The 18456-nt window shown below is 40.5% G+C and overlaps 2 protein-coding genes across 2 annotated transcripts in view; both read left to right on the forward strand.

The window, feature by feature from the left end:
* atp6v0e2 (ATPase H+ transporting V0 subunit e2) overlaps positions 1–18456 on the forward strand; it is a 263253-nt gene that overhangs the window by 69380 nt on the left and 175417 nt on the right. The window lies entirely within an intron of this gene.
* LOC146992361 (hemicentin-2-like) overlaps positions 1–18456 on the forward strand; it is a gene marked incomplete at its 5' end in the record, with an annotated part of 33874 nt that overhangs the window by 5101 nt on the left and 10317 nt on the right. Inside the window, 8 exons of the mRNA XM_085790421.1 lie at positions 3705–3813; positions 5595–5948; positions 6354–6581; positions 6776–7129; positions 7305–7532; positions 7624–7881; positions 8052–8302; positions 12271–12528. Coding sequence (XP_085646547.1) covers positions 3705–3813; positions 5595–5948; positions 6354–6581; positions 6776–7129; positions 7305–7532; positions 7624–7881; positions 8052–8302; positions 12271–12528 — 2040 coding nt within the window. The remainder of the gene's footprint in view (positions 1–3704; positions 3814–5594; positions 5949–6353; positions 6582–6775; positions 7130–7304; positions 7533–7623; positions 7882–8051; positions 8303–12270; positions 12529–18456) is intronic.

Genomic DNA, 18456 nt, shown 5'->3' on the forward strand with positions numbered 1-18456 from the left:
TTTTAGCACACATTAGTTTAGTTTGTAAGTATATTCGTATTTTTAGACAAAAATGTAAAGCTTTTCTTAATTTCTTTCTCGTTACAACTTTACAGTGTTAATTGTCATTGAATTTACTTTTAATTCAGTGCTATTCCTTTAGTCTACTGTGAGTAGTGACTTGAAAGTGAAAGTGATTTGGCAAAGGGACCCAGGTGATGAGATTGAATATAAATGGCTAAAAACTGTGGCTGATTGTGGACTGGACTGTACAGAATGAAGTTGTTGAGTCACGACTTACAAATGCAAAAGTGAAGAGAGTATTCTGAGAAGTTGGTTTCTCCCAGTGGGATCCTGTAACGTTGTAATATTATGTAATGTTATCATTATTATTATACATTTACTTTCATTTTTATCTATCACCCTGTTTATGTTTCCTGCAATCTGTGTCCATATTACATGTGTTTTCATGTATCTTGATGTACCATGTAGCCCTTTGAGACAAACTGTTTGTAAAAACGGGCTATACAAATAAAATTGCCCTGCCTTGCCTTGCCATGTACCATGGCTGTTAAAAACAACAATAAAAGTTTTAACAATTTGCTTATTAGCTGTAGTTTCCTCTTTCTGATGGTAGAAAAGCAAATCATTTCCAACAGCTTGTGGTGCACAGTTAGGGTCTAAGGTCAAGAACACAGTGATGTCACAAAATTAGTCATACTTTTTCTGTATATACAACACTTTTTTTTCCTGATCTCTTTTTTTCAGTTATTTAGTAGATTAGTTTTCACTCAGATTATCCAGCTGTAAAGTCACCAGATCAGATATATGTTCACTTTGTTTATTCTTACAACAGATTGTTTGGCTCTGTTGTTCTGTTAGAAGAGAGGAGCTGATCAACATGTAAATAGACTCACTGGAATGGACACCACTTGATTGAGCTTGTGCTTTCTAAAGGTGTGGACACTTACCAGTTATAGGTTATTATCTAGACCGCTGGAGAGCATCCTTTGAGAGCATCCTTTTTCTGTAGGAGTTGGAGTTTCAGCCTGCTTCCACCAGATGGTAGTAAAACGTTTGTGCCGGTCTTGGAACAACAGACCAGCTGTTGACTCTTGCAGGTATCTTGAAGGGCACCTGAGTATGCTCATCTAGTCCACATGTGTCTAATGGATTTGGAGAAGATGTACAATTGGGTACCCCAGCATATTCTGTGGGAAGTGCAGCAGGAGTATAGGGTAAGGGGGACATTTCACAGGGCAATCCAATCCAGAATTTCATTTTTTTCCCCATTATTCATATTTAAATCATTTGAATATACATTGTTGAATCTGTACCATTCAGTGAGTTGTTAACATTGATTAAACAGTTGTAACAAACAGTAATAGCATTTTGTGCAGATGCAGCGTTTCCTCTCCATTCATTTAGGGGTGGTGGCCCGCCATTCCTAAATCCAAGCCGCCACTCCTTCAAATTTATTTATTTTTTATTCTTTTTTTTATAGACCTTTTCAGAGAGTATAAACAAAGACAGGTGTGGCTCATTAGAAAACGCTCTGGTACACTAAATGGAATGGAGCCTTAATTAGTATCCTTGGTAACACCTGTATTTGTTTATACTCTCTGAAAAGGTCTATTGTCTCAAATACACCATCGCCACATGTCTCCACCTTTACAGCAGAGTCCTGCACTCTTACTACTAAGGTAAACTATCTTACCCAGTTAAACTTAGCGGGTTTGATTCTCATGTCGGACGTCCTGTTCAAGTGGTAGTGGAAAAGCAAAAAAAAAAAATAGAGTAGAGACCCGTTGACCAAGTTGCGCTAGTGGAAAAGGGCCATAAATAATAACCCAAAATTGAGAGAGAGAGAGACACGCACATCGGGTAGGCCCAATTGGGATGGGTGCTGGATCAAAGAGGAATCAATGCAATAAAAGAAAAAATCCGCACACCAAAAAAGAGCTCCCTTCAGAGGATTTAATAGCATGACGTTTCGAGCAAAACAATGCTCTTTTTCAAACTGCTGTTTCGAGCAAACTGATGATTCTCGTTGCTCGAAACGTCACGCTACGTTGCTCGAAACGTCACGCTATTAAATCCTCTGAAGGGAGCTCTTTTTTGGTGTGGGGATTTTTTTCTTTTATTGCATAAATAATAACCCCCCTAAAGTGTCTCAATCCGCTGGCTTTATCAATAAACAACGTTGATGAGGGTTATTATTGGGGGGTGCCCGTACTGGCAGTCCCGTTGCCGCCGCTGTGCACCAGCTACCGGTATTGACCAGTCGAGTCGAGGGGATTAGATGGGTACGAGAGAGAAATTGACCAATAGGTCTGTAGCCACTAGAGAGGATAGATTTTTTTTGTTCCTTTTGCTCTTCACATTGTGTAGGTCGTACTATAGGGCCATAACCACCATCTAAATGACGTTAATAAGCAAAACCATCCTGAAAAATACTTTTTCCCCAGTCTTTCATCCTTTGTTGCTTTTCTAAACCTCAACGTTGAAGTGGTGGTGAGTGGTGAATAACTGTATAAATGGAGCTGGTTCATCTGAAAGATTCAATAACTATTTACAAATGTCTGTACCTTCTGTTTAACAAAACCAAAAGCATCTACCAAGGCTAAAAATAAAGAACTAGGCTTTGATATTTGTTCTTCCTGTATTGTTAACAGTAGTTTATGTCTTTGTAATCTCCTATCACATGCAGAACAAACCACATGTGAATACTCATATACATGCCAGCAACACCAATCTGACCACAGAGTGAACAGAGGAAACAATGCAACAACATTTCTCATAGTCTAATAATAGTTTGTTTTTTTTCCACTCACTCAGTCTGCATTATGATTGACAGGTCCACCAGTTTTCTATTTGGACGTGTTCATGTTCACTGTTAACTTAATACAGCAACAACATCAACAAGTGAGAGGATTATGCAGGGTGTCAGCACTCATACTGATGTAAAATGTGTCTTAGACAGTTTATTATAAAATCTATATGAAGCGGATCAGAAACCAGAACAATGTTGTCCTGACATATGGAGCTTCAGGAGAGATCTTCACCATCACTGACCCCAGACCTGATTATTCTTGTGAAGCCCAGAACACAAGAGGATGTAAGAAGTCCTCTTAAATCTGACTGTCAGGTGATTTCTGCACATTCATCATCAACTGTTTGCTGCACCACAACTCATGAAAACATAGATAAAAAGAAAATCTAAGGATTTCCAGACGTCTTGTAGCGGTGAAGTGAGACCTCCATCAAACTTGTGCACTAATGAAAACACAAGTTAATTTAAATGTCTGTAAGAGTTGTGTCTGTTGTTTAGCCTGTTGGCTGTTAGTTTAGGGTGGACAAAATCATAGAAACAAGTGTCAGCTTAGCACAGTGCAGGTGAACAGACTAAATCAGACTAAATGCTACAAACGGCATTATACAACATCAAAACCTTCATGCACAACGTATTGCTGTACCGTTGTATTGGCATGATTTAGAAATAGTTGTTCCTACTTAACTGACACCTCAGAGTATGTGTAAAACTTTCCATTGTCGACTTAGAGCTTACCATTTCCTGGCATGTGATCAACACTGTATGTTAATGATATCGAGAAGAAAGAAGTTTTTTTCTCCCGCTCATTCTTCTGAGGACAGAGGTCAAGGCAATGTCCTTCTGCTCTGTGAGTGAAACAATTTGACGAAACTAATATATATCTTTTATTTACTTTCTGATTATTTCATTGTCTCTGAAGTTGCAAAGTGAGACGGGAGTAGCAGTTATGATTTTAACAGCGGCAGCGAGTGGACTTTTCATTTTCCTTCTCTCTGCACCAGGTAATGTGTTTCCACTTTGACACTACAGACTAAGCTTGTTAGGTATACTGGTTTTAAAGTCGCTGCATTGGCTGCCTGTTAGTTTAGGAATTAATTTTAAGGTTGCTTAATGCAAAAGTTGAAACTTAAACTATGGTGAGTCATCTTTGTATTACTATGGCCCCCGACTTTGGAACAGTCTACCTGAGGGCAACTCACATTGTACATACTTTTAAAAGCAAACCTTTTTAGTCTAGCTTTTAGCTGAATTTTATATATATATATATATATATATATATATATATATATATATATATATATATATATGATTTTATATTATTTTATTGTATTATACTTTACTTTATCACTTAATCGTGAAAAGTGCTACACAAATTAATTTGAGTACTGAAAATGTACCGCGGTACTAAAGCAATTAAAACGGTACAGTACTGCGTTTGTAAAAGAAGAAAAAACAAGAGGAAGATGGCGGACAAGGAAGCCGCAATACATCTACTCCATACTAGAAGTCACAACTGTGGGGCGTTGTTTAGCTGGGTTGGTAGAGCAGGCGCCCTATAATAGTCCTCACAGCAGCCGGCCACGTAGCGATTCCAGACTCGGGTGGCCCTGCCCCCTCTCTCTGCCTTCCCATTTCCTGTATTTCTCTACTACTACACTATCGATTAAAGGCAAAAAGCTCAATAAATATACTTAAAAAAAAAAAAAGTCAGAACCAGAAGTTGGTCTTCTTTTATGTATATTATTCAACATTCATTTATATTGAGGACTGAAGCATACAGCTGTCAGTGGTGACGGGGAAGAGGAAACAGCAGAGAGAGAGAGCGTGTAAAAGAGAGAGAGAGCCACACCAAGATACAGGGTTCCTGCTATGTGCATTAAAGGAGCTGTGTATAGGATTGTGGCCAAAACTGTTGCTGCAGTCAAATTCAAGACACTGCAGCGCGTTGTTTCCCCTCCCCCTCGCCGCCAGACTTGAGATTGCCAGATAACCACATGCTAACCTCGGCCCTGCTCCAGCTCTGAGGCTATGGTACCCCAAGACTCACTCACTGTTAGATTGCACTAACCTGCAGTGAGATGATGAAGCAGCAGTGCATTCACATCTGTTATCAGAGTAAAATATCGCCCACAGCCACTGATGTGCAAACAGTATCATGTCCACACAATGACGGGACCCATTGCTCCTTATCAATAACAGTCTGCAACAGAAAAGAGCAATAAAAACGTGTGTTTACCTCCTTATTACTATATTATTACTTTACTTAAGTGTTTAAACTATGTCCTTTAGTTGTATCCTATTGTTCTCCTTTTTTTCTTACTTTACTCCTTAACTGTGCCAAAAACTCACTGGTTGTGACTGGTTGACGTCTGTCACAGAGAGAGCACAAATCAAATTTGATATCACTCGCAGTTTATTTACAGAGTTTGACTGAACGAGGAGGTCCTAGAGCAAATCGAATAGGTTCCAGATGGTTTGTATGTTTTCGGTGAGTCAACCTGTTCAGTGGGTGATCCAGCACCGGAGCAGCCACAGGATCGACGCCTATGTAACACTGTTGTTCAGAGCAGCCTCAGGTGAGATTAGATGATGAGACGATGGCGGTTCATATTAGCTCTACAATCAGATCTTCTTTGTCTCATTGGCTCACAGTGGGATGATGTGAGAGCCAAAGTTGTTTTGTAAATTTACAATCAGTTCAGTTTTGTTGCAGGTTTACAGACTGATGCAGCTTCACAATATTAAAATGTGGCTGTGGTTTGTGCTGTGCTCTGTGTTACAGTGATACAGGGTCAGAATGACTGGACAGTGACCTGTGCTCCAACTCAGATCTGTGCTGTAGTAGGATCAACAGTGGACATAAGCTGCACCTACAGATACCCAGACTGGAGAACTGATGATGATACTACAGTTGGAGAAAGACTGTGGTTCACTAAATCCAGTGGTAATGAACCTGTGGATCTGAGAGCAGACTCAGAGTACTCAGGTCGTGTTCAGTATCTCTGTGGTGACAACGACTGCACTCTGAGAATCACAGACCTGAGAGAGAGCGACTCAGCTGTTTACAAGTTCAGCTTCACAACAAACAAACCAGGAGAGAAATACACTGGTGAAGCTGGAGTCACTTTGTCTGTCACAGGTAAGGATTTTATTTTAGTATGTTTCTGTTCCAGATGTTCAGATCAACAGAAACAGCTGTGTTAATGAAAGATTAAAGAGACCCCGAGGTGTTTGCTCTTGGTTATAAAAGAGTCTCATATTAATGTGGATGAATCTACATTACCCACACTTGTTAATGAGTCCATTAACAGACAATCTGAGCTCAGAACTCCACTTACTACTGACTTAATGGGCTTCACTATGAACTCTGGATCACATGATGACGACTGTTTGTATATGATGAGATGATGGTAACTCCCCTCTAGGCTCACTTACTGTGTGATCAGATATTCACATTCACGTGACATGATGACTTCAGTAGAAGTTAGAAGGGTCAAAAACTTTCATGTGTTCACAAAAAATATATTTCCTTTCTTCTTTGTAAATCCAGGTCTACAGGTGCAGGTGACCCCCTCAATACACCACCAGGAATGGGCAGAGCTGAAGTGTCTCAGCAGTTGTCGTCTACCAGATAATTCTTCCTTCACTTGGTACAGGAATGGACAGAAAACTGAGACAGAAACAGTTTCATTTTCAGACTATTTTGAACCTTCAGACAGCATCAACTGTGCTCTTAAAGGACATGAGGACTTCCCTTCTCCTCCAGTCTGTGAGTTTACTTCAGTATTCAACTTATATCACCACCTGGTGGCACATTTAACCTACTGCACATGACTGCATATAACATGGATGACTCAGTTTTCTGTTTCTATAATTAACACCATGTTGTTTAACAACACATCTATGCCTTTAAAAATGTACAGTAGGTGCTACTCTGGTTTAATCAAACATTTGATCCCTCAGGTGTCTTTGGTGAATCCTGCACCAGAATATTTTACACTAACAGAAGAATCTGTGCTTTCAAAGGATCATCAGTGGAGATTTCTTGTACCTACAACAGTTATTTTGATGTTGAATCAAAGTTCTGGTTCAGTTCTGAACGTAGTCGTCGTTGGCAGAATCCCTCAGAGCCTGAGGATCTTAGTAAAGACTCTGAATATTCAGGTCGTGTTCAGGTTGTTGGAACAGAGAGAGGACGCTCCACTCTGAGAATCACTGACCTGAGAGAGACAGATTCAGCTCAGTATAAATTTAAATTCAAAACTAAAGGGTCTCAATGGGGAAACAGTTTACCTGGTACAAGTCTGACTGTCACAGGTAAGAACACAAACTGACAAACACAGACACACACATTTGTATAAAGCACCTTAAAAGGTTGTAGTTGGATATGAGGAGCTGCTATGAACATGATTAAATAATCCATAAACGAGTCTTTGTAGATATATTAAAGAACATAACCACTAACACTGTGAGTTCTTCCTCCTGTCTCCAGTTCTGGAGGTGCAGGTGACCAGAACAATAACAGTCCATCAGTCTTATACTGAGGCAGAGCTGAAGTGTCTCAGCAGCTGCAGTCCAGCTGGTCGTTTTTCCTACGTTTGGATCAGGAACAGAAAAAAAATCAAGAAGGAAGGAAGTTCTCATACAGACAGATTTTATCCTGGAGACATGATCTCTTGTGCTTTAAAGGGACATGAGAATCATGGCTCTCCCCCAGTGTGTGAGTTTTCTCTTCTATTTAAGAAACAAAACACTTTAATCCAACACAACATGGCTGCTCAGGAAACACATGTTGATGTTTTCTCCTGCAGATTTTCTGAAGGTGCCGTCAGTGTCAGTGAATCCTCCAGGTGAAATCATGGAGGGCAGCTCAGTCAATCTGACCTGTAGCAGTGACACTGACTCAGCAGCTAAATACACCTGGTACAAGAAGAACCTGACACTGTTCAACAAAGCACCACAGCTGGTCTTCACCTCCATCCAGTCCTCTGACTCTGGAGAGTATTACTGTGCAGCTGAGAATCAACTGGGGAGGAGGACGTCTGAATACATCTCTATTGATGTGGAGTGTGAGTGTTTATTTTAAATCTATATGAAACTGATTAGTAGGCTAACCCACACAATGTTTTCCAGCCTTTAATGGCAGGTGCTGCCAGACTCAGAAATATTGACTGTCATTCATTTAATATTAACATGCAGCTCCGCAGTTAAACAGTGTTGTTGATGTTGGTTGTTCCAGATGCTCCAAAGCTTCCCTCTGTGTCAGTGAGTCCCTCTGCTGAGATAGTGGAGGGCAGTTCAGTGACTCTGACCTGTAGCAGTGATGCTAACCCAACAGCTAATTACACTTGGTACAAAGAGGATGAGGACTCACCAAAAGCTTCAGGACAGATTTTCACCATCTCTGATTTCAGACCTGAACACAGTGGGAATTATTACTGTGAAGCCCAGAACACGAGAGGGCGACAGAAGTCCACCTTAAATCTGACTGTTTCAGGTGAGTTACACACAGACTGTGTCAGAAATCATAACACTCTGTCTGGGCTGTAGCTGTAGACATCTTTGAATGTGGGATCTCAACTTTTCCTCCCAAGGTCTCATGTCCTTGAGACTTGTGTGTTGTCTGTCATGACTGGTTGTAAGATTTTAGAGGACAATGTATATAAAACCAAGTCATTACTGGGTAACTTCATGTTACACTGTAGCTCTTTTCATTTATTTTCATGTGTTCTCTCTTTTCTAGGATCATGGAAGTTAACAGCTGTTACAATAGTCTCTGTCGTGGCCCTAGTAATCCTACTCTTTTCTGTCTTCCACTGGGTCATGTAAGAAGTTCTGTTTCCCCAAATATTTGTTTCCAAACTCAATTAAAATCAGTTCATGTCATTCAATGAGATTAAAACTTTTTAAATTAATTCTCCTAGAAAAAAGAGGGTGTCTGAGCAGAGGTCTGAGGCTGGAGAGAGTCCAGACGACAGGGAACAGGTGAGAAAAATGAACTCCATTGCATTGATGTTTGCTTGTTTATTTGTTTGGGTGGCACAATGGTCTGGTGGTTAACTCCATTGACTCATAGTAAGATCATTGTGGGCTCGATTCCCAGGTCTGGGTGGGGATTGCATGTTCTACCTGTATCTGTGTGGTTTCTCTCCAGCTTCCTCCCAAAGTCCAAAAACATGCACAGAAAGTTGACTGGTGACACTAAATTGCCTATTAGTGAACCTATAAGTGAATAATTACTTTTTTTTCACTATTGACAGACACAAACATCCGAGGTGCTGGATCATCTTCACTATGCCACTGTCCACTTTTCTAAAGATCAAGCTGTTTACTCCACCGTCAGAGTGGCTCAGGCAGGAAGACATAACAAAGTCAAGAAGGAAGAAGAAATGGTTGTGTATGATGCTGTAAAATTTAACCACAGTGCTAGTCCAGCCCAGAGGTGAGCAGCTCCTCACAAATGAACATCAATATCAATCATTCTGTTGACATGTTTTTCCACATTTTATGCTAACTTTTGAATGTTTCCATCTCTGACAGTAACAGCATTTTTCTTTTTCTTAATGATCTCTGGATTTAATTTACGTTCCTCTCAGAACCAGAGGTCAGGAAGCTTCAGAGGATCCAACTGCTCTGTACAGCTCAGTCAACAAACCCCTCAGAAGACACTGACTCTGACATGGTAAATGTTTTTTTTTATTCTTATGGAAGACACACAATTATAATTTTTCCTTGAACTACTGGATAAATAGTGAATGTGTCATTGTCTGACATGTTTCTGGGTCAGCTGAGTTCCTCCTTCTGTCTCCGTGCAGCTGCTCCAACAGACCCCCAGGAGCTGTAAGAGAGAAGAGATGTCATCACTTCCTGTCTGTGGACACAGATAATTATAAACTGAGCCAGAGTTATGGCTACCAGAAACTGAGACCTGTGTCTTGTCCATCATCAACAACATTTTTTTTTTTACTTTACTTTGGATATCACCTGTTCATCCCGTTTTTGTTGAACATAAGGTTTCACCCAGAATAATCTATTATAAATACAATATTTCATATCAACAGTTCTGAAATAAAACCAAACCTGTGTATTGGTTAACTAAAGTTGGTTTGTACCATTTAGGTGAAACACCAACATTAAATCACTGAGGCCCTGGAGAATGAACATTTTCTTATTAGCTTCCCTCTTTCTGCCACTAGATGGTAGTAAAGAGACAAATGACAGTAAATCATTTCCAACAGCTTGTGGTGCACAGTTAGGGTCCAAGGTCAAGTACACAGTGATGTCACAAAACTAGTCATCCTTCTTCTGTATATACAACACTTTCTTTCCCTGATCTCTTTTTTTCACTTGTTAGTTTTCACTCAGATTCTCCAGCAGAATTCAGATATATTTTCACTGTGTTTATTCTTACAACAGATGGTTTGGCTCTGTTGCTCTGTTAGAAGAGAGGAGCTGATCAACATGTAAATAGACTCACTGGAATGGACACCACATGATTGAGCTTGTGCTCTCTAAATCTGTGGACACTTACCAGTTATAGGTTATTATCTAGGTTGCTGGAGAGCATCCTTTGAGAGCATATTTTTTCTGTAGGAGTTGGAGATTCTGCCTGCTTCCACCAGATGGTAGTAAAACGTTTGCACCGGTCTTGGAACAACAGACCAGCTGTTGACTCCTGCAGGTATCTTGGAGGGCGAAATGGGAGTATCTAGTCCACATGTGTTTAATGGATTTGGAGAAGGTGTACAATTGGGTTGTGGTATTCTGTGGGAGGTGCTGCAGAAGTATGGGGTGGTGGGGCATGTCTCAGGGCTATCCAATCCCTGTATTCCCAAAGCAGCAGCTTCAGTTTTTTGGCACTAAGCCGGATGTGTTCCCAGTGAGTGTTGGTCTCCACCAGGACTGCACCTTGTCACCAATTCTGTTTGTGATCTTCATGGACAGGTTATCAAGTGCTAGTTGCTGGGTGGGGGGGTTGCAGGTTGGTTGGGTGAGGATTGCCTCAATGCTATTTGCAGATGATGTGGTCCTCATGGCGCCATTCAGCACAGATGAGTGTAAAGTGGTTGGGATGAGGTCACCTCCAAATATGAGACCATGATTTTCAGCAGGAAACCGGTGGACCTACTCTGGTTTGGAAATGAATCTTTGCCTCAAGGTGCCTGGAGACCCCAGCCACCCTCCCCTTAGAGATAAAGTGTGAAGTTCAGCCATCCAAGAGAGACTTGGAGTAGACCTGCTGCTCCTCTGCATTGAAAGGAGCCAGATGAGGTAGTTCAAGCATTTGGTAAGAATGCCTTCAGTGTGCCTCCCGAGGGAGGTGTTCCTAGCTCATCCAGCTGCAAGTAGGCCACAGAGCAGACGGGGGACCAGGTGGAGGGATCTCCAGCCTGGCCTGGGAATGTCTCGGGATCCCCCAGTCAGAGCTGACTAATGTAGCCGGGGAAAGGGAAGTCTGGGTCTCATTGGTGGATCTGCTGAAGATATATGGATGTTAGTAAAAAAGTATTTTTGTGTTATATTTTTATTCTTGGCACCATGTTTGTTCATTTATCCCTGTTTTGTTTTTTTCCATTATTCATATTTACATAATTTGAATGTACATTGTTGAATCTGTGACATGCAGTCTGTTGTTGACATTGATTAAACAGTTGTAACATACTATATGATTTTATTTGCTGATGTCTTTGACTCTAAAACTGTTTGATTTTGATCATCCATCACAACACTGATTATCATTAGTATTATTACTGATAACATTATTACTTTTGTTTAATAATGATCCTGATGAAGATTTTTTCCCCCCATTTTTTAATCCTTTGTTGCAAATCCGAACTTCAACATTTAAGTGGTGAGTGTTACTGCACAGTGAGGGTTGTTTGAATTAACTGTATAAATGGAGCTGTTTTATCTGAAGAATGCAGTAAATGTCTGTACCTTCTGTTTAACAGAACAAAAGCATCCACCAAGGCTAAAAATAAAGAACTAGGCTTTGATATTTGTTCTTCCTGTATCGTTAACTGTAGTCTATATCTTTGTGATCTCCTATCACGTGCAGAAGAAACCACGTGTGAATACTCATATACATGCCAGCAACACCAATCTGACCACAGAGTGAACAGAGGAAACAATGAAACAAAATTTCTCATGATCTAACAATAGTTATATTTTCCACTCACTCGGTCTACATTATGATCGACAGGTCCACTGGTTTTCTGTTTGGACATCTTCATGTTCACTGTAACTTAAAACAGCAACACCTTCAACAAGTGAGAGGATTATGCAGGGCGTCAGCACTCATATCTATTGCTGTAAAATGTGTCCAAGACAGTTTATTATAAAATGTATATGAATCTTATCAGAAACCAGAACAATATTTTTCAGCCACAATGATTCTCATGCTGCCAATCGCATAAATGTTACTCATTTAATTACAACATGTAGCTCTGCAGTCAAAGTCTGTTGGTAATATTTGCTTCCCCTCTGTATCAGTGAATTCCTCTGCTGAGATAATGGAGGGCAGTTCAGTCAATCTGACCTGTTGCAGTGATGCTAACCCAGCAACTAATTACACCTGGTACAAGGAGGATGAAGACTCACCAAAAGCTTCAGGACAGATCTTCACCATCACTGACCTCAGACCTAAACACAGTGGAAATTATTACTGTGAAGCCCAGAACACGAGAGGACGTCATAAATCCACCTTTAATCTGACTGTTATTCAGTCCCTCCAGGAATTCGCGATGTTGCAAATTCAGCCAATCCCCGCGAATTTTTGCGATCTTGCAATTTTGTACAATCACTGCAACTTTTCCGCAAATTGGACCAATCGTCGGTGCTTTCCGCGAGTTACACAGCAGAGAGTGAGTCTGGACGGAGCGGTGGTTGAAAGTGAGTCCACGGAGGAACAGCGTGGCTGGGCTGAGGGCAAGAAACTTGATACAACGCGCACAAAGTGATAAGTAAAGGAACACAAGCTGAGTTGAACGTGTTGAGTGTGAGTTGTCCTGGTTGACCACCCGAGGCTCAGGCTGTGTCAACCGCGCAGCACTCGCCGAGGGGGAATCCAGTGAGTGCGCCACTGCAGGGCCGGAGCGGAGCAGCCAGCGGCCAGGTGCCCCTCCCCCCATCCTAAGGCCCTGGCCCTGGACTTGAGTAGCCACCCTCCCCTTTTTATTCAAAGACTGGACTGTTTTAATAAAACAGTTCTTTTACCACGATTTTTAAACAGACATTTTAATTAAAAGTAAATCAACTTTCAACTCTATATAATTTTCCTGTGCCTTTCTTAACAAGTGGAAAATTGCTGGTATAACATGACATCACATTAATTTGTGACGTTTTAAAATTTTCAATTTTCCTTTGATTTTTAATTATTCAGAACAAAACTGCAACTTTTTTTTGCAACTTTCGCTGTCTCCCGCAATTTAATCGCAACAAAAGGGCTGAAAACATCGCAACATTCACCGCAATTTTTTCAAAATGTGGCCGCAAATTCAGGCATTTTAGGCCGCAACAATCACAAAAAAAGCCCGCGAAATCCTGGAGGGACTGGTTATTGTGTCAGGTGAGTTCTGCACATTCATCATCAGACACCTGTTTACTGCACCACAGCTCATGAACATTTCCAGACGTCTTGTAGCTGTTAAGTAAGACCTCCATCATACTGTATAGACAAAATTAATTTAAACGTCTGTAAGAGTTGCGTCTGCCTACCCTCACTTTTGAAGGCGGTGGACAAAATAATAGGAACATGTCTCAGCTTATCACGTTACAGGTGAATAGACTAAATCTCTACAAATGGCATCATACAACACTGAAACCTCCATGCAGGACTTATTGCAGTACTGTTGTTGGACTGATTTAAAGATAGTCGTTCCTACTTAACTGACACTTCAGAGTATACGTAAAACTTTCCATTGTCGGCTGAGAGCTTACCATTTCCTGGTCTGTGGTCAATGCTGTACGTTATCGAAAGGAAATAAGTTTTCTACCGCTCATTCTTCTGAGGACAGAGGCCAAGGCAATGTCCTTCTACTCTGTGAGTGTCAGAATTTGATTAAACTAATTATTTGATTGGTTATTTACTTTCTGATTATTTCGTTGTCTCTGATGTCGCTAAGTGAGATGGGAGGAGCAGCTATGATTTTATCAGCAGCAAGTGGACTTTTCATTTTCCTCCTCTCTGCACCAGGTAATGTATTTTTACTTTGATACGACAGATTAAGCTTATTAGGAATACCAGTACAAAAAAAGTACCGTGGTACTATACTGCGTTTGGGGAAAAAACTGTACTTTTTTTTATATGAATGACTGAAGCATATCTGTCAGTGGTGACGGGGAAGAGAAAAGCATAGAGGGAGGGATACAGGGTTCCTGCTATGTACATTGAGTATTGGCAAACCAAGTATTGTATATATATTCGGTATGACTTTGACTTGTCAAGGCTTTCCCACAACTAGCAAGCAGCTGGAGAAGAGTGGCTGAGTCTGTTTTTGTCTTAAGAAACCAGGCAAAGCTAGCAGGTGTTTGATGCCTCGTATTATGTGCTGGGACCCTATTTGTACTGTTGACGAAGTATGGTGCTGTTCTGAGCATTATTTGTCATACAACATTGAAACCTTCATGCAGGACTTATTGCAGTACTGTTGTTGAACTGATTTAAAGATAGTCATTCGTACTTAACTGTCAGAGTACACATAAAACTTTCGGTAGCACTACATAATACGGCCCGCGACTTACAGCGTACCTACCGCTCTCTTGCCACGTAGGTTGCCGCTTATTTCACACAAGTACTGAGTAACTGCAGCTCACTTTCCCCCTTGTTTCCCCCGTGCATTTACAGTGTAACTAGGCTGCGTCTTAGCGCGTAATTTACATCCTGCTTCACACCAACTTCCACAGAAGTACAGGGTAACTCTCGCTGTTTTACAGTTTAACTAGGCTGCGTCTTGGCACGTAACTCCTGTCATACTTTACACCAAATTACACAGTAACTCTCGCTCACTCCGCCACTAATTACCCCGCATTTTACAGTATAACTAGGTTGTGTCTGAGAGCGTAACTCCCGTACAATTACGTCCTACTTTGCCCGGACTTACAGTGTAACTCCTGCCAGGTACATTAGAAATTAAATAGTCTACTGTACAATATGAGCACAGTTGCAATCCATGTTTTCCAAAAGTGTCAGCAGCGACATTTCACCTCTATTTCAGAGATTTATTATTCATTATTTAATTGTATGGTTTGGAATAGGTGAGAAATGGGTATAGAGTGTGGACATTTTCCAATACAGTAACAGGCTGGCTGGTAGTAAACTTACCTCTCTAAAATGCACATCTATGAAAGTCTAGTTCTGTCATCCAAGGGCAAAACACAAACTATACAGTAATACATCCACAATAATAAGTCATTCGGAGAGTTAGAAAATGTTTTTATTATTTATTAACCAGAAAACACATGACACATCCACATCCATGATCATTCATAAACTTTAAGTACAGTAAGTACTGTAAGTGAGCACTGTTACCCCTCCTCAGTCTGCACCTACACTGTACTTGTCTTAGAGTTACCCAGTAACTAGAGGGTAACGGGCTGTATTATAAAGTAATGGCTGTTACTCTCTCCTTAGGCTGCACCTATACAGTAGCTGTCATGCACCTACACTGTACTTGTCTTAGAGTTACCCAGTAACTAGAGGGTAACGGGCTGTATTATAAAGTAATGGCTGTTACTCCCTCCTTAGTCTGCACCTACACAGTAGCTGTCATGCACCTACACTGTACTTGTCTTAGAGTTACCCAGTAACTAGAGGGTAACGGGCTGTATTATAAAGTAATGGCTGTTACTCTCTCCTTAGTCTGCACCTACACAGTAGCTGTCATGCACCTACACTGTACTTGTCTTAGAGTTACCCAGTAACTAGAGGGTAACGGGCTGTATTATAAAGTATTCTTTGTTATTCCCTCCTTAGAGTGCAAATACACTGTAATTGTCCTGCAACTACACTGTAGTTGTCCTGGAGTTACCCAGTACCTACAAGGTAGCGGGCTGTATTATAAAGTATTCTTTGTTATTCCCTCCTTAGAGTGCAAATACACTGTAATTGTCCTGCAACTACAATGTAGTTGTCCCGGAGTTAACCAGTACCTAAAAGGTAGCGGGCTGTATTATAAAGTATTCTTTGTTATTCCCTCCTTAGTGTGCAAATACACTGTAATTGTCCTGCAACTACACTGTAGTTGTCCTGGAGTTACCCAGTACCTTCTACTACAGCTGTAACTACTGTCTAAGTAGAACCAGTAAGTTAGAACACAGTTTGTTTCACGAGATAAGATCATCTGAAAGTACAGTAATACAAAGACAAAACTAACTGAAGTGTCCCTGACATCATAAAATAACAGATTTCTACTGGCTTTTGTTATTTACATTAAAGTTCAGTTTTGTTCCTTCTGTTATAAACTGTTTCATTTAGTTTTGATCCATCTGTCTGGTCCTTCTAGGTCTAAAATAGTCAGTCAAGTCAGTTTCATTTGACAAAATGTACTTTCTAAGTTAGAAGAGTCAAGTTGAAAAGATCGTTGTGATACTACTATCACACTGGAGTGTGACACTCAGTAATGGAGAATGGATGGGCTCCTCCATAAAAGGTGATCTTGATCTTGATCCAGCTCCTTGGGTCAAGGCAGAGATCAGGGTCATGGGTGGCGTGCCATCTCCCTCGTCAGGTACCATTTTCATGGCATCTCAAAAACCTCACCTGTGTAGAAACATAATTATATATTGTATCATCAACTTCATCACATAAATGCATCACTGTAAAACAAAGTGAGAAAATTAATAACTTTGAACGGTACAGTTTTTCTCATCATGGAATACTTAATCCAGGTTTTACCTTTCACATCATAAATCATTAGCCTTTTAAACCATAACTTGTGATTTTTAAGCATATTAATCAATTACAAATTATACATATTTTTTTCTTTAACTATTGAGTAAATATTTTAACCATTTAAAAATCTTCAATTTTACAAAATCAATGCTATGACCATACTGTTTCACAACTGTAGGCTGCACCAGTACATTATTGTTACTCTTGACTGTATTCATCATACCAGTCATTACCAACAGTAACGTTAGCTAATGGAGCTAATGTGTACAGTACTAACACAAATACAGTTCCCGGTTAGCGTGGTTCAGGGGAAAACACACACTATTATCTTTAGCACAAGCTAACATTGCCAGCTGCGTTAGCATAGCTACTTAACTCACCAAGAGGTTGATAACACGGTCAAACTGCAGTCGCACAGGTCCTCGGTTCATCCGTCTCGTCTCCCGGGGTGTTTGCTCTTGTTTATATCAACATATCACATCGTAGACATTGCATAATTTCCCTCATTTCTCCACTTCGTCTCCTCCTGTCGTCCCTGGCTGTGTCAACAAGCTCCGTCCTCGCTGTGAGGTGGGACTTTCTACCTTCTCAACAGGCAACCAATGGCAAGTGAGCTGCTTCTGGTCTGACCAATGACAGATGGTCAAAGGTGAGAGACTGTGATTGACAACTTATTTCATCCTATTTGACTATCACAGTCTCTCAGATTTGACCATCTGTCATTGGTCAGACCAGAAGCAGCTCACTTGCCATTGGTTGCCTGTTGAGAAGGTAGAAAGTCCCACCTCACAGCGAGGACGGAGCTTGTTGACACAGCCGCAGGGACGACAGGAGGAGACGAAGTGGAGAAATGAGGGAAATGATGCAATGTCTACGATGTGATATGTTGATATAAACAAGAGCAAACACCCCGGGAGACGAGACGGATGAACCGAGGACCTGTGCGACTGCAGTTTGACCGTGTTATCAACCTCTTGGTGAGTTAAGTAGCTATGCTAACGCAGCTGGCAATGTTAGCTTGTGCTAAAGATAATAGTGTGTGTTTTCCCCTGAACCACGCTAACCGGGAACTGTATTTGTGTTAGTACTGTACACATTAGCTCCATTAGCTAACGTTACTGTTGGTAATGACTGGTATGATGAATACAGTCAAGAGTAACATTAATGTACTGGTGCAGCCTACAGTTGTGAAACAGTATGGTAATAGCATTGGTTTTGTAAAATTGAAGATTTTTAAATGGTTAAAATATTTACTCAATAGTTAAAGAAAAAAATATGTATAATTTGTAATTGATTAATATGCTTAAAAATCACAAGTTATGGTTTAAAAGGCTAATGATTTATGATGTGAAAGGTAAAACCGGGATTAAGTATTCCATGATGAGAAAAACTGTACCGTTCAAAGTTATTAATTTTCTTACTTTGTTTTACAGTGATGCATTTATGTGATGAAGTTGATGATACAATATATAATTATGTTTCTACACAGGTGAGGTTTTTGAGATGCCATGAAAATGGTACCTGACGAGGGAGATGGCACGCCACCCATGACCCTGATCTCTGCCTTGACCCAAGGAGCTGGATCAAGATCAAGATCACCTTTTATGGAGGAGCCCATCCATTCTCCATTACTGAGTGTCACACTCCAGTGTGATAGTAGTATCACAACGATCTTTTCAACTTGACTCTTCTAACTTAGAAAGTACATTTTGTCAAATGAAACTGACTTGACTGACTATTTTAGACCTAGAAG

Source organism: Trachurus japonicus, chromosome 1 (genome assembly GCF_045865225.1).
Source record: "Trachurus japonicus isolate A0001 chromosome 1, Traja_1.0".
NCBI lineage: Eukaryota > Metazoa > Chordata > Actinopteri > Carangiformes > Carangidae > Trachurus > Trachurus japonicus.